This window comes from Myxocyprinus asiaticus, chromosome 38 (assembly GCF_019703515.2).
Source record: "Myxocyprinus asiaticus isolate MX2 ecotype Aquarium Trade chromosome 38, UBuf_Myxa_2, whole genome shotgun sequence".
Classification (NCBI taxonomy): domain Eukaryota; kingdom Metazoa; phylum Chordata; class Actinopteri; order Cypriniformes; family Catostomidae; genus Myxocyprinus; species Myxocyprinus asiaticus.
The window spans coordinates 31,083,307-31,099,520 of record NC_059381.1 but is presented as its reverse complement, the minus strand read 5'-3'; the positions used below and the strand labels follow the sequence as shown (position 1 = coordinate 31,099,520).

The window sequence follows — 16,214 nt, the reverse complement described above, 5'->3', positions numbered from 1 at the left end:
GAACAAACTTTCCATTTTGTATCTTCAGTTTTAAGGCCCTACATGGTTAAGTCTCAGACATATTGGGCTCTCAGTGTGGCTTCTTACTTAAATTGTTACATTAACCAATTCCAATGGTCGAAAACCTAATGTGGGTCACAATATATGAAGCTATTATTTCTTGTCCAACAAAACAAAGATCTGAAGTTCAACTAATGTTGAAACTAGAAAAGTATCTTTTTAATTCGCATACAAACGATAGTGTTAACATTTCCGAGACTCCAAAATTACACTATTATAAAGAATAAGTGACACATGACTTTTACATTAGTCCAATTCCTCTATCTAGTTTTCATATTTCAGAAATATCTCTGGGATTGAACAATAAATGCTAGGTCTTTAAAAATGACAGAAAAAGTAAAGTTTGTCTTGAACCAGAAAATTAAAAATATATGAAGATATCTATTCAACTTCTGGAGTTATAGGCACTCCAACTTTGGAAAAAGGTTTTTTTCCCATTGATTCTCACCATTGGCATATAATTCTACATGGGGTGCTGAATTAAACTTAATTTAGTAATAGATCTACCTACCTTGGTGCAAAAATAAAATAATGATGCTGCCACCTTTCTAAAGTTGTTTTTTTGAGCTGTAGTTCTGGCTCCAAAATCATAGGTGAAAATGTTCATTTTGACACCCCCTCTACAAAATAATGGATTAGTCAGTAAATATCGATCCATGGCATTTAAGATTTTGGTTCTCATTATCATTTGTTTATCTTTCTTCAGGAAAAAAATAAATAAATAAATAAAAAAAGAATATTATATATATATATGTGTGTAAAGAAAAAAAATATTCATAAATTTGGTTCATTTGACATGGAATAACCTAAATGCAAACTCTCCATAGTCTGAAGGAATAAATCAATAATAATAATAAAAACGCATTTAAACGTATCAGTTTCCACAATACAGAGAAAAAAGAAGTGTCAACAACTGATATAAGCTAAGTTTTTTTGTGAGAAATAATTTAACTCTATTCATTACCAAGTACCGTCACCTTTGGTATTCCAATTGTAAAAAACACTAAATTAGGCATTTCATGCAACAATAAGACCAGAGTTTTAATTCAAAAATTTAAACAGCTTTAGACATTCTATTATGCACAGTTACAAGGGAGGGCACGGACACTACTGTCAAGCACAAATAATCTGACACTTCACTCAAGCCCCTTTTCCACCGACAGGTTGCCAGTTGCCCAGTCTAGAACCGTTCCGCACATTTCCACCACAGATAAGGCCAAAAAACTTCTGGGCCAGAAACATTAGCTCAGCATCAGACCCTAAAACTTGCTGGTCTTGTACCAGGAACCATCAGAGGCCACATGCTGTGAAATGTCCAAGTTATTAAAACAACACCAGTCTGGCAAGACTGACGAAAAACAAAACATTTCAACTAAGCTTTCTACATTTTCAATTGACTAAATTACTGTTTGTTGAAACTTCTGAGCACTGCATCAAAATGGCTCGTAAACAAAGACCGTGATGCGACATCTTTGTTTGTGGGCAGGATATGCAGTAACATAAGTTATGTCATCGTTTGGCTCTCAAGTCAGTGAAAACATGGACATTCTGAGAGAGGTTTGTAGACCACCCAGATGACCACCAGCTTTGGTAACCAGCACCAGTTTGGTGGAAAAGGGGTATAAGAACACTGCAGAAAAGACAGATAACTGTACGACAGAGAGAGTAGAGAGGAATTTAAGATTCTAATAATAATAATAAATGATAGTAATGAGAATGAACTTAAGATTGTACCTTTGTGGGCTTCCATTCAGATTTATGTGTCTAACATTACAGAGCTGGTTAGAGTATTGCGTTGCATTGAAGTGTTTTACCCCTCTCTCAAGCAGCATGTCCCTGAACTGGTTCATGCGGGCCTCCAGGGGCACCAGTGCCCGATCACGAGCAGCCTTCAGCTCGGCCTCCACGGCCGCATCTTTCTCTGCCTCCATCTCCTTCGTATCATCCTTCCTGTAAGGGAGAAGAGGACAGTGTAAGGAAGAATGCTCTGGAATGACGTTTCACTCTTTGTTTCGCTTGTTAATTGTTTGAGAAGAACTCAACTTGAGATTTTCTTTTCCCCTTTCATTGTTGCGAGTGCGTTTACATGCACAAAAACAAACTGATAACTATAAAGGTGTTTACATGACCTAACACACTGTGCGGTTCCCATAGGGTTCCCATCCTTTTTGACCAATACAAATTCCATGACTTTTCAAGGCGTTTGTGATGACTGGATACTGAATTTTAAAAATCATTTCAATTCAGCCCAATTCGCTAATGACTCATTCAGACTGATGTGTGAGCCGTTTTTACCCATCACTGACCTAATAGAAAGATTCTCTCACAAATCTGACATCACTATGACTGGTGAGCAAGTAGTTTGTTCACACCGTACGTTTTTCCATTTATTTTTCTATGTAAACGTAAGCTAGATGACATCTATGACCACTGCTCTGTTATATTTGTTGTGCTGCATCTAGCTTTTTCTTAACGGAAGAAAGCATTTGGTCTGAAAAGTGATATCTAGCTGTTAAGATATTTTTAGAGGAAAACTATTCACTATAGAAATTTCCATGACTTTTATAGGCCTGAAAAACACACTTTTAAAATCCCCTGATATTTCCAGGTTTTCCATGACTGTGGGAACCTTGTATTAGGCATAATCGGTGTAGGATTGTGCATGTAAACGTACTCAATGTGAACTACAATCTAACTGAAACATATCTTTTAACAAATGTATTTGAATTTAACTGGGTGTGATCAAAGGCTTAAATTCTGGAGTCTACTTTTAAAGACCTTGCATTAACCAACCATTTTGCATTTTAAAAGATGAAATAGACTGATAATGCTATTTTGCCTTCGGTTTTTCAAACCAAATCCCAAAACTAGCATTACATCAAATATCACATCATTGAAGGGTTGAAGTTTTTGATTGTTTCACTGGGGTTTGCTTACTGGAGGCTAGAGAGAGGTCAAGCAAGGTTGGTTACCTTGGAGGCCCATGTTGGCATCGCCAGAGCTTAGAAGCGTTCCCTGAAAAATAGTCCCCAGTGCAACAGGACCACTGTTTGGGGTCAGGGGAGGCAGGCTTGAAGGGCACTGATGGAAAACAGTGACTTATTTGATTTGGTAAACGTTGGACAATATGGAGTCACCACTTTTCACAGACCCAAACTAAAGATTACCACAGCTAAGACAAGTTAGCACTGGGCGCAAATGCTGCCGAAGATTTTTTAAATTGTGTCATAAATGGTCCAATCAACATTTGCTCAGGGCGTATGCTGAAACAGCCCCCGTTCCTTTTCTATTCACATGACTAGAAATACAGATTACGTTTTCGTGATGCTTGTAGTTGCTTCCATAGAATACTACAGTGTTGGTGTACTGCAGGGGTCAGTGTTTGGCCCCATATGGTTTGTGTTGAGGGCTGTGGTACTTACTTCCTCTTCTTAGCCTCAGAAGGCTCATCTTCCAGGGTTTCTTCTGTAAATGGGTCAGTCTCCTCTTTGATGATGCCTGCAGTCAGAAAAAACAACAATTGTCAAAATACTTACAGAAAATTGCTAGGTGTCAATTTTCAAGTCAGTACAGAAATAAAAAAATAAATGAAACAATCAGATCTTGCACGCTTTGCAATAGTTCTGACAGAATTCGAAAGCTACCCTGGAGAGGCAAAGTTTCAGGAAACACCAACTTTTCAGATTAACATTTTTACTGGCTGCTCCTCAAGCATGACACATAACACAACAAAACATTCATGTACAGAGTCAACCATTATCCCCCTTAAACTCCATTAAGCAATACCAAATTAAAATTTTGGCTTGCTGCTCACACAATGATATCGTATAATTTCAGAGGATGTGAAATATAGTGCACAAGTCATTTGGACTACCTTTATGGTGCTATCTTTGTCATTTTTGGAGCTTGACAGTGTCTGTTCCATACACTTTTAATGTGTGGGAAAAAATCAGCGTGAACATTCTGCAATCTTTTTTGTATTCTACAGAAGTCAGTCAGTCATACAGGTTTGGAATGACATGAGGGTGAGTAAATTAATGTACATTTTTAGGTGAATGCCTTTACATTTCGCTAGTAATGGTGTCAACAATTAAAACTTCAGTATTGTGACAATCCTTGTTCTACAATTACTTTTTTCTTCATAATGCTGTTTATCCATAACCAAATTTGTAATTTTCCAAGACAACTCATTAAAATCACACCATGCTATACAAGTCAGAGTGTCAAAGAGGCTTTCACCTGTTTTCTTGATGTCATCTTGCCCTCTTTTGTGGGAGGGCTCTTGAATGTATTTGTCCACATCAGCACGGCCCACCAGCTCCTCAGGTCTGTCCCACATGGAGAGTCGTGTGGTTGGGTTGTAGTAAAATACACGTTCATCTCCAGTCCAGACCACACACCTAAAACACATACATTTTAGTGTTAAAAATGTTCCTTTTAAAGAGGCTGAAAATGGCAACATTAATCACTGAATACTTAGAGAGAGAGGCTCACCAGGGAGTACCAGGAATAGGGTTTGTGGCTACAGGTTTGGCCTTCTGTGCTGCTTTTTCCTCCTCTGTCATCTCTTCCTCTCTGGGCAACTGAAACATGACAAAAAGAAAATCACCCATAATATTGTCTAATAGGGCTGTGTAAAATATATTTTCAAATGAATCACAATCTTCATTTGAACGATTGATTCTTAAAATCCCATGATAAATCTTTCACTCTATGCGAAATCCTCTACAATGCAAGTTAATCACTTATGGAAAAATGTAAGGAAAACAAGTAACAAGCAACTTACTTTGATGTTCGCAAGAAATATGTCTGTTTGTATCTTACCTCAGTTTCTGTGAACTTGTTTACATTCAGTTGATCTGTTCGCCACCGATGTTTGTTAGAGGCATACTATTTGATATAGATATACATAACTCGCTCAAGCTTTCAAGAAACAGGAACAATTCCTGACTTTAAATAAATAAATAATTACACGTGCAGGATGTTTGCATTGTAAGGATGTACAGGCAGATTTCAGACATAAAACCGGTGACTGAATGACTGTTTACTCACTGAAATTAAAATAGAATATTTGGGCATAGCAATATGGCGTTGCAGTGGCTTCAATGTTATGACTTCATTAGCAATCCAGTTCTATATTATAGCTCAGTGGCTCTGACTTAATTTTTATTTTTATTTTAGTGATGCAAATAAGAAAAGTCAGACACTGACTGACTAAATTTATTAATAAATGAGTGAACACAATTACGTGAACGACAATATTCCGGTTAGAGTCAGAATGTGGTCGTATTTAGATTATGTATTCGTAATGTAAATGCTTTATTTTGGAAATCCACTGTAACAGAATATGTAGACTATGCATATTTATTTATATATAAAAGAGCATGTACAACTTTTTGCAATTAAGCTTTAGCAAGAATATGGACAGTGGTTGAAGAATGGTGTGGATTTACAGTAAATGCTGTCAATGAATGGATTAATGATAATGAAAATGAATAACTGAGAAGTTGTTAAACAGACAGCATTATATGGACAGAAACCAGTAGCTGGAACTGCCCTGCAATGAATGACTGAATAACTTGCACATGCATTTTAATTGTATTCTGTATTCTTCACCATACTAGGATATTTGTGGCTGATCACATGCGCATGAATTTAAGATGAATTGCAATTTATACAAAATCACTTACAGCACAGCTTTAAGTTTAAATTGTTGTGATTCGCTCACTTACCATTTTTGACATGCCAAAGGGGTCAACCTTGGCTTCCATGTCTATATCCTTGGAATTTGAATCATCATCAGTTTGACCATCTTTAGCTTTATCACTCTTCTTATCTGTTCAGACAAAAACAGTAATATTTTTGAAAGTAACTCTGACTCATTGGCCATATACACAATACAGATACATACAGTTGACACTTCTCTGAATGCGGAATCCCTTTCCGTTCACACATAGTTCAGTTTAATTTATGGGAATGAGAAACATTGCATTCTACAACTGAAAAACTCAAGTAGTTACAACCAGATTTGCATTTAATCTGCATAGTGTGCACAGAGCCCAACTGAACAACCAGTTGTTAATGCAGTGACGTCGCCTTTTACATTTTCTCAGTTCCAAAGGTAACGTGTGCACGCTAGGGCTGTAACTAATGATTATTTTGATAATCGACTAATCTAACAATTATTAGAACGATTATTCGACTATTCGGGCGATTACTGCAACGATTAATCATTAGCTTTTAACCAACTATTCAGCCTGTGCCTTAAAAGGTTGTAATAAACATGTTTACTAACAATAAAGAGGACAAAATCATTTTTTTTTTTATATCTCTAAATGACATTTACTGAATTACAAGGAAAACAAATACTTGGATTTTTGTTTAATTCATTAAAAAAAAAAAGATACTGCAAAAAATCCTATTGTTATCAAGTGTTTGTCTTGTTTAAAATCTAAACATCCTTAAAACCTTGAATCGTATCTTGAATATAAGTGTATTTTTTCACTTGTTCATACTTTTGCCAGTGCAGTAAAGACAAAATATACTTATTCAAGATATATTCTCTGAAAGGAAGTCTAAATACATTATATGTTGCTTCTCAGGTAAATGTTTCTTGTTTTAAGGATTTTTAGATTTTTTTAAATATTTAAATATTGAATATTATATTCAACATTCACTAATAAAAATGTTTTTTTTTTTCTGCAGTATAGCTCCTAAAGTAAATGTACGGAAGGAGTTTTAGATATTTATAATGGAAAACAAACCAAAAAAGACAACTCTAAAACCAATTTTTTGGCATTGTATATTGGGCTAAGACTTCACTCACCCTTTTGGTCACTTCGATTCATTTTTAACTCACAAAAAAACAAACTCTATCTTCTTAACAGAGCTTGAATCGATGATTTTCTTCGTGATAAGGTGCACACCGTGACACACACATTATGATTCACTATGTCGTGAGGCATCACATTATAATCTAGCTGCAGCAAATGCGCGCGAGGGATGAGCATCTCCGTGCGAGACAGTATATCAACCGGGAGAAATTTGAAAATCTCTCGCACTGTTTTTCACGCAACTCACATAAGCGGCTCTGACCACACAGAGAAATGCCAGTTTCAGAGTTTGTGCTTATTAATACAACCTGCTTCCTTATTATTTGAACTTTAAGAAAGGATGCATTAAAGATATAACCCCGGGGTGTTTCCTTTTTAGATGCTCTGACAGGCAAGTTTTGCTCAAGCGGAACGTCAGGTACAGCTCAGTTTTATTTCACGACGACAGTGCTTCTGTATTACTAATTTTGTATTTTTGTATTATGATACTTTGCGATCTACATCATCTTAATCTGTATGTAAAGTTTGGAGTGTGTCTGGACTGTGAGCTGTTTTCTTCCTCTCCTCAATCAAGCGCGAGCTGAAGTGCTGCTCTCCAGCGTCACCATTAGCGTTTCAAGTAATCTCATGTTGCGTTAAATGAGATCAAACAACTATTTGACAACGGGAATTTTTGTCAACAATTTTTTGTTGACGTTGTTGATAACGTTGACTAATTGTTTCAGCCAAAGTGCACGCATTGACATAAACGGCTAAAAATCAGGGCTAGTATACCTCTCTCTTTCAGCACCGCAGGTTTGTCCCAGGTGGACTCCAGTGTGCGATTGTTGTAATAGTAGATCTTCCCGTCGCCCGTCTTGTACTCCGTCCATTCAGGAAGAGGAAAAGCTCTAGCCAGGGATGCAGGAGCTGCAGTTATAGTCAGCTGTGGGTGCATCATGGGTACTAGAGGAGGGCCCATGCCTGGCAGCACACCTTAAAAAACAAATTAGAAATAATTCACAAATACGGACTTTCAGTCAAATATCATCTCATGAGAATACTGCCCTGCAAAGGTAAATACATATTCAGTCAAATTAAGTTCTAATCAAAATAGGGTCTCATAAGCCTTATTCGGACGGGATTTGTTTAATATGAGGATGTGGGGTAATGAGCTTCTCCTGAGCAAATCGGTCATGTCAGTAATTTGTCCGGACTTTTGCCTTCTATAAAACGCCCGGTAAAAATAATGGCAGGTTATACTAATTCAGTGCGAACTGACATGCTGGTAAAAAGCCAGTGAATCTGCACTGTCCAGCCTGTGAAAAAATCTAAATAAACTACAGTAACTTTTCTTGTTCCCGCGCTGGCGCTTGCCATTCAGAAGTGATGATCCCTATGCCCTATTTCCTTCCAAGACAATTACCCTCTACTGTGAGAGCTTCAGATGGCTTAAAAGTGATAACAGTCAGTTAGAACTCACTTTTTAAGCGATTCTTATTGGAAAATCTGTTTGGAACGACCCGGAAGCATAGATTGTGCTCCCTTCGAAGTGCCCTGCGAAGGCGTGATCAGTGCCAGTTAGAACACAGGCAGACATGCTGAACAGTTGTAGCGGGAGGGTGTGTTCTGGTTCTAGAAAGCATTTGATTGGACAAGGTTTCCTAACCTCTATGTGATGACATAGATGTTCCCGAGTCATTTTAGCCTGAAGAGAGAGACTGCAGATTTTAAATACTTATTTCCCCTGAACATGTTTTTTGTTGTTGTTGTTTTTTTACATTTAGAAGAACACTAGCATATAGATGACCTTAAAGCTAATAGATCAAAAAGCAGCAAAACTTTAATTCTGATTTCAGGGGTCTTTAAGATAACTCTGGCTGTTGCGTATGGACTAGGGTTGGGTACTGAGAACCAGTTCTTGTCCAGAAAATACCGTAACCGTATGATTTTTCACAATTTTCGATTGCGTTAACGGATCCTGCACGTGCAATTTCCACCAATGCGGACCAAACGCTGTACTAAAATATTGCGGCACAATTTAATGCCAGCGCTGCCCTCCACTGAATTTACAGTGTAAAACACACAGCACTACCAGTGTATTTTGATTCCCAAACGAATGACTCTTATGAGCCGGCTCTTTTGAATCTATACAGCGTGAAACATACGGCACATCCGGTATAATCCGATTCCCGAACAAATGACTCTAATGATCCGGTTCTTTTCAATCTACAGCGCAGAACATATGGTGCTTCCAGTATAGTTCGATTCCCAAACAAATGACGCTTATGAACCGGTTCTTTATAGTAAATCAAAAACACTTATGAATCAGTTGGAGCGGTTATTGAATTATTCTTATACTAATGCACAAGTTATGAATGTCCAACTCGAAATAAAATAAGAACTGTGGAAGACTCACAAGCCTGAAGTACAACATTAGACTACATAACACAAATGTCTCTGAAACAGTCACTGTTATGCCATGTTGTACTTGAGACCTGTGTATCTGACTGCTTGTTTATGACAATGTGTAGTTAAAAGTACACAAGTTTTGTTGTAATAAATGAAATTTACAAAGAATAAATGCATGAATGAAATATGCTATCAAATTTCTTGTTTGTTTACAATTTTTATTTATTATTTAGTTAGGAACAATTATTGTATTGCATTTATGCCTCTAAAAAGTCTGCAAACGTACCTTTTTACAAGAATTGTTTTAAATGTATCTCTAATTTGTTATATTTGCTCTGTAGATATCTTAAAGGATCTCATCATCTGGCAGTAAATGCAATAAGAATGGCATGTCTCATTTCTAGGGCTGTCAATTGTCGATTCAAACAATTAACACAATTAATAAAATCCCCGGACCGTAATAAGGAAGATTCCTAAGCAATTCAAGCTTGAAGTACCACCTGTTTTCTCCAGGGGACATTAAGTGAAACTTCAGCTGTCTGAATATTGTTTATATATATATATATCACTATTTATAATTATCATCATCAATGTATATAGAATTACTGTTATTTGAGGGTCTTTTCTCAGCAAATATTTATATATGCGATTAATTAATCGGCACAACATGTAATTAATTTGATTAAAAATCAATCAATTAATAACGATTTCCATCCCTAGTGTGGACAGATTCATATTTTTCTCAAGCATTTTATGCAGTTGAGTGTTTTTTTTTTTTTTATCCATGTAAAAGAGAATTGAAACTAGTGTGTTCTCTTTTATTTAGGAAAATTAAAAAAAATTACCCAAGCACGTAATTTTGTGATTTGAGCAGTGTGACTGAAGGGAATTGTGTTGAAGCTTGTATGTTGTTCAGACACTGCAGCCCTGAATTCCAAAAGGAAAAAAAAAAAAATGACAATGTGAACGGATTGTCAATGTTTTTAATTCAAGAGTGTAATATAAGATTACAGGCTCGCTAATGTCATCAGTTCGAATGAATTTTGCCAGACATCGCTTATCCTGTGCGAATCGACTTTAAACATTACAGCCATACGTCCCAAAAACCGATCCCATCTGTATAGGGCTTTTGACTATGACGGTGACAGATACGCTTAGCTCAACTATGCCCAGATATGCTCAGAGAATCAGCTGTGAGACTATTTTAAAATCCACATTTGGCTGGACAATCAAAAAAAACTTGAGTCATTTTTCTGTTTCAGTGTTTGTGTAGTTTCTGCGTTTTGGCTTAGTTGGGCATAATAGTATTTTTTGCCCCATGTATACATGGTGCATGTGAGTGTACATAGTAAGTTGGTGCCATCTAGTGGCATTTGAGTTATTCATGTCCTCTAGAGCAGTACGGCTACATTTCTGATCTAACGTGACTATCGCTGCTTCCATCCAAGTTGTCAACTTGTGCGAAAAATTTTAATATTGCAAAATCAGTTTGCGAATAAAGCGGCATTTCCATCCCATGTGTTCAAGAGAACAAAATTGACACTTCTGGGGAAACTGGTGCAAAAAATAAAATAAAAATGGAAACACATTTACCGAATACCGAATTAAAAAAATATTGGTGCACCTCAAGTGAGCGTATACATTTTTTTATGCACATTTTGGAAACTTTATTCGCATCTTGGTGTTTCCAGCCAGCCTTTTTTTATGAAGTATCCCCAAAAATGTGCATACAAATGTGGATGGAAACCCAGCTTATAACTATTATGATTGCACCTCCTCAACACTACCTGCAGATCCACAATGAACTGCACTAAAAAACATTCGGCTGATAGTTCTTAAAATTGATGTATTAAATGTGTTAAAAATGTTCTTAGCATTTTCTTACTGTTATGGGCACAGACACAGGGGCAACAAAAAAACAATAATAACCAGAAAAACAAATGAAGATTTGGTGCATAACGCAGGAATTTTAACTATAAAGAAGTCGAAAATACACCGGGGACTCTTATTTTGAAATGTCTGTACTCCCAGTTGCTCACACAAATAGATAAGGGACAATATGCATAAAATATGCACTCTTACAATCATTTATGACTTATTACTATATACACGCTGTAAAATAGACATTAACCTAGTTTCCATCCACTTTTCGCACTGTTTAATTATCAATAAAGTGAAAATGTGTAAAAAAATGTTTGCGAAATTTGCCGTCTTCTGCTTGTTTCCATTCAAATGGCCTTTTATTGATAAAAATGGTGTGCGTGATGACATCATTCTTAAAAAAAAACACTCTGTCGTATAAGTTTTGGTTTATCATAAAATAAATCTGCCCTTAAGCTGTTTCCATACAGAAATGTGTGTATATCGCTAATTGTGTAGATTTCGCCTCCCAGATGTCCCTAATTATTTTCCCCCAAATCTTTGTAAAATGGGGAGAGTATTGAGACAATTCATTGAAATTAGCCATCTTACTGTCATTTTAATTTCACAAATAAATGCAATCAGAAGAGGAGGAATTGCAATAAAATGGGAACAGATGCTCTTCTGATAGGACTGTAATATTGGTCCTGATGTTGCGCCTATCACAGGTTGCCACCGGTTCCGACCCGAAAGCGAATCATCATAGCCCTGCTCAAGCTGCCACCCTGCACCAAGTAGTGGGGGAACTTTTGGTCTTAGTACAAGGACCATCCATCCATGTGTATATGATGTGTGCACAGCTACTAAAGAAAAATTGATGCGGTATAATATCAGTGTTAACATATGATGCATTCCTGATATTCAATAGGCTATTTTGAACCATCATCTAAAGCATTGCCGTAACAACTGCATTATGTCCCACACATTGGTACAGCAACTTTAAACGACCAACTGAACTTCACTGTCATCTAAAATTAATTTTAGCGTCATAATGCAATTTACATTTTCTGAAGAAGCTCAGCAAATGCAGTCCGAGGTAAAGAGGGTTAGATTTAAAATATTTTAAAGTTTTAAAATGTTCAAAAGCTAGTTTTCTGAAAATGAACTTAGCATTGGTCAAATAGTTCTGATAGGTTATAGTCTTGAGAAAAGTGTAGAACATTCTGAAAATGTCAATCAGCCAACTTTTTTTTGTCTACAGAACAGGGTAAGGCTAATTTAAGTTTGTGTAAAGAAAAGGCAAGTATATAAGGCTAACAATATAATTTTTTTCATTTGGCAATTTTTTTATTTTTATTTAATGCTTTTTTGTTTGGTAATTAATTTAATACAGGGGATTTTGCCGGCATTTTTTAGAAAGTAAGCTGAACAATAATTTTATAGAATTGGGCTGTATATTAATGTTCCAAAAAAAAAAAAAGAAAAAGCACACTGAAGCTTTTCTCCTAGTATTTTGAAAGCCAATTTATTGTATACAAGGATGAATACCTTGTCATCATGATTAACATTGAAATTCTGTCATGTGACTATATTTTTGCATTAATTCCAATTTTCTCAACAAAAAGCCACATTTGAAGTATCAACATAGAGTTTATGCGCTTGAGTTAAACGGAAAAATATTATGTGGACACTTGTGAAATTTTTGCGATAATTTGCATTTCCATCAGCTATATTGGTAAACTTTTTGATGCGCTACACCTTTTGTCGCAAAAAAAACCCTTGGATGGAAATGTAGTTATTGTCATAAACAAAAATAAGCAGTAATTAACTGATTTTTAATTGCTCTGAAACCGCTGGAATCACAGTATCATGAGCTCCCTGAGAGCTTGGAGAATGTGCAACAGTGCCACGTCTTCACTTTGAAACATGGAGCACATACAGACTGTACATTTAATTAAATCACAACCTTCTGCAGTTTAATAATTACATTTGGCCATATCGTGATTCCTGTTTTTCTGTCCCTAAATTTAAGACCACTTTAAATGATAATTAAGACATTTGTTATATCATTTAAGACTTATGGAAACTGAATTTAAGACATTTTAAGAGTTTTTAAGGACCCACGGGAACCCTGTATAGGATACAGCATTTGGATCGGTGTATTTCTTAATGCAGACCAAGCAGAATAGCCTTTTTTAAGTGGTTCCCTCTAGTCTCTACGCTTGCTGGTCTGTTAGTCTAAACAACTTAGGAAAACTTAGGATGAAATCAATCTTTACGTACCCGGCAGTGGGATGTGCATTCCAGGCAGAGGCACTCTGAATGGAGGTACCATGACTGGTGGGAATGATGGGATTCCAGGAGGTGGCTGGGCCACAGGCAGGCCTGGAGGGAGACTTTGAGGTAACAGTGGCATCGTCTGCACTGCAGTGACTGTAGCTGTTACTGTAGGAACACTGACCACAGTAACATGGGTCACAGCCACACTGGCCGGAGGGGTGGAGGCCACTGGAGGCATTTCAGTAACACCAGAAGCTACAGAAGGGAAAAGCAAAGACAGGGATGGAATTTATCTGATTGAAGCAGCAGATGACTAGGGGTGCAAACAATCCTGTCCATCCTGTCATCTTGCTTTTTCACACATTATATCCTCTATCAGGTGAAAATCAAAGGTTCAAATTGCTAAGAAAACTAACAGCACACCTCTGTTCAACAAGCTGCATGATTTGAGGTCTCATTTATGTTCATGGGATGAGTTATGCACCAAAATCAATACTAGCTTTCAAGCAATACCAATAGTTAGCCTTAGCAAGCACCACTAATATAATTTCTTGACCTTTGTCAGTATGCTAGACTTTTCAACTCAAGCTACATGATCCATACTTCCATCTCTGTGCATAATACTCACTGGTGGAGGATTGGGAGGTGGCAGGGGTCGGGCTGGTGCTGGGGTCTGGGCTGGTGCTAAGGGTGTGGGTGGGGGACAAGCTCTGGGTGGAGACTGGGGAAGGCACAGCTGTGGCAGTGCTGCTAACTGCAGTGGAGATAGAGCTGTTTGGAGCCACTGTAGCACCACCAGATTGAGCTGCTGCCATCAGAGGATTGAGTTCTGACTGCTGGATGATCTTCACACCCTCTGGTTTGTTCCAGGCAGACTCTCGTGTCCGGGAATTGTAGTAATATAACTGCAAAAGTGTTGGGAATTTAAAGTTGATGATTCAAGATATGATTTCATTTATCTTAGTGTCTGTCAACATGCTAAAACTCACTTCAAGAAGTTGTCTCTCTACATTCATTCCCTTTAAAGCACCACTAACCACCTTCAAAAAATTCCAAGGCAGTTATTTTCATACTTCAAATTGCCTACTGTAAGCAATGTTCCTATCAAAATACAAATCTTTATTAGGGATGTGCACAAATAATGGACTAATTGAGTAATCGTTCTGCACCAGCTTGTCGACTATAAAAAACACTACTTGAATATCACAAATTGATTTTCCTTTGTGCATTTGCCAGATGTTAGCAATGCTGAATTATCCTGTACTTTCCCTCTAAATCACTCCCCAAATCTCGCAGTTACAATTGAGTCCACTGGGGGGCGTTGTGGATGTGTCATTGAGGTGTTGGATGAGAGTAGGAGAAATGATGGGGTCTTTGGCTGCATCAGAAAGCTTAGGCAGCTGACTTGCGGCCTTATCAGTTGATTACAGTTGATCAGTTGAAAACTGACAGTGCTTTTTAATAAATGGATTTCTTAAGAAAACTGGTCTCAGAACAATTCTAAAGGCACCTTATTTTCATCCTAAGTCCTTATGCAGCTTCTGAAGGCAGCATTTTCCAGCATTCAGATGCAGGATTTGTGTGCTTTCAAGTGAAGCCAAGTGTGGCAATACTTTGATTCTTCTTGAATTCTATGGACGGAGATCTGATTTTATGGTGGAAAGAAACTGCAAAGCCGTACAAGAAACTCGGAAGCTTATCAGACAGGTATGTGCGTTAACTATCAGAACACGGGCAGAGCACATTTTATAAAATAAAAAATAAAACACTTTTACAACTTATTTTTCTGAATAATAACATGTGAATGGATAAAAATGTGATGCCTTTATGCCTTTATATATGTGCATTACCCTAATGCCGTCAGTATTGCTTTCTATATAAGCTCTTGGAGAGTGCAAACGTTTTTTACTGTTATTTTTACATCTTTAAAAAATATAATTATTAATGCATATTGTTCATTTTATTTTTTTCCCCAAAAGAAAAGCATAGATTGTTGACGTTAAAGCAGGGGTGCTCATTACATCGATTGCGATCGACTAGTCAATCACAAGACAACCACTAGTCGATCTCATTAAACAGGTCAAAGGGGAAAGGGATATAAATTACACAAATAACGATAATCTTAAAAGATCACGTATATTCTTTTTCGGCTCCCCCGCGCACAGATTTCCGAAACGCAGGATGGCAGGGGAAGACTCATTCATATTTTTGAGGAAAACAATACCTGACTGGATAGCGTTAGGTTTATGGTAGGGTTAGGGTTGGGTTATATTTTCTTTGACCAATCAGCTATCGCTTTCCTCATGAATATAAAGGACCCATCCCCTTGCATCCTACATTTCGGAAATTCGCCCCTGCGTACTGTCTGACTGACAGATGCCTTCTTTCTCTGTGCGTGCTAATGTGTGTATGTGGGCGGCAAGAGCGCTCACAGCGGATATGTGCCAGTGTGACTGTACAATGTAAAATGCCTGTCTTGGCACAAGGTATTAATTAAAACACATTCAGTTATGTCTAAAATAAACGTACAAGCCTGATAGACCTGCCCGTATTTGCCTTTAATATTAACTAAACAACCATAACAAGAAATCGAGAGTATTTATTGCTCTTGGCTGGATAACTTTAGTAGCTTTAAAAATATTAATGTATTATAATCATGCACTGAAAACCTGTGATCTAAGTGTTATGGTAAATTCGATTTTTTTCTTCAATTTCTGAACGTTTACTTGAATACATATTGATACTGCTGTTAGAAAATGTAAGCACTGTTTTCTTAATTTGTTTCTTTGT

At 37.0% G+C, this 16,214-nt stretch overlaps 1 protein-coding gene across 3 annotated transcripts in view; it reads right to left on the bottom strand.

Moving 5' to 3' along the window:
• Window positions 1-16,214, bottom strand: part of LOC127428827 (transcription elongation regulator 1-like) — a 32,518-nt gene that overhangs the window by 9,570 nt on the left and 6,734 nt on the right. For 2 of the 3 annotated variants that reach the window (XM_051677444.1, XM_051677445.1), the window contains exons 4-12: window positions 14,053-14,329; window positions 13,428-13,679; window positions 7,668-7,868; window positions 5,793-5,896; window positions 4,885-4,950; window positions 4,555-4,643; window positions 4,300-4,460; window positions 3,483-3,558; window positions 1,875-2,010 (exon numbers count right to left, since the gene is read on the bottom strand). In XM_051677444.1, the coding sequence (XP_051533404.1) occupies window positions 1,875-2,010; window positions 3,483-3,558; window positions 4,300-4,460; window positions 4,555-4,643; window positions 4,885-4,950; window positions 5,793-5,896; window positions 7,668-7,868; window positions 13,428-13,679; window positions 14,053-14,329 (1,362 nt within the window). The remainder of the gene's footprint in view (window positions 1-1,874; window positions 2,011-3,482; window positions 3,559-4,299; window positions 4,461-4,554; window positions 4,644-4,884; window positions 4,951-5,792; window positions 5,897-7,667; window positions 7,869-13,427; window positions 13,680-14,052; window positions 14,330-16,214) is intronic. The other variant, XM_051677446.1, reaches the window with a different exon arrangement.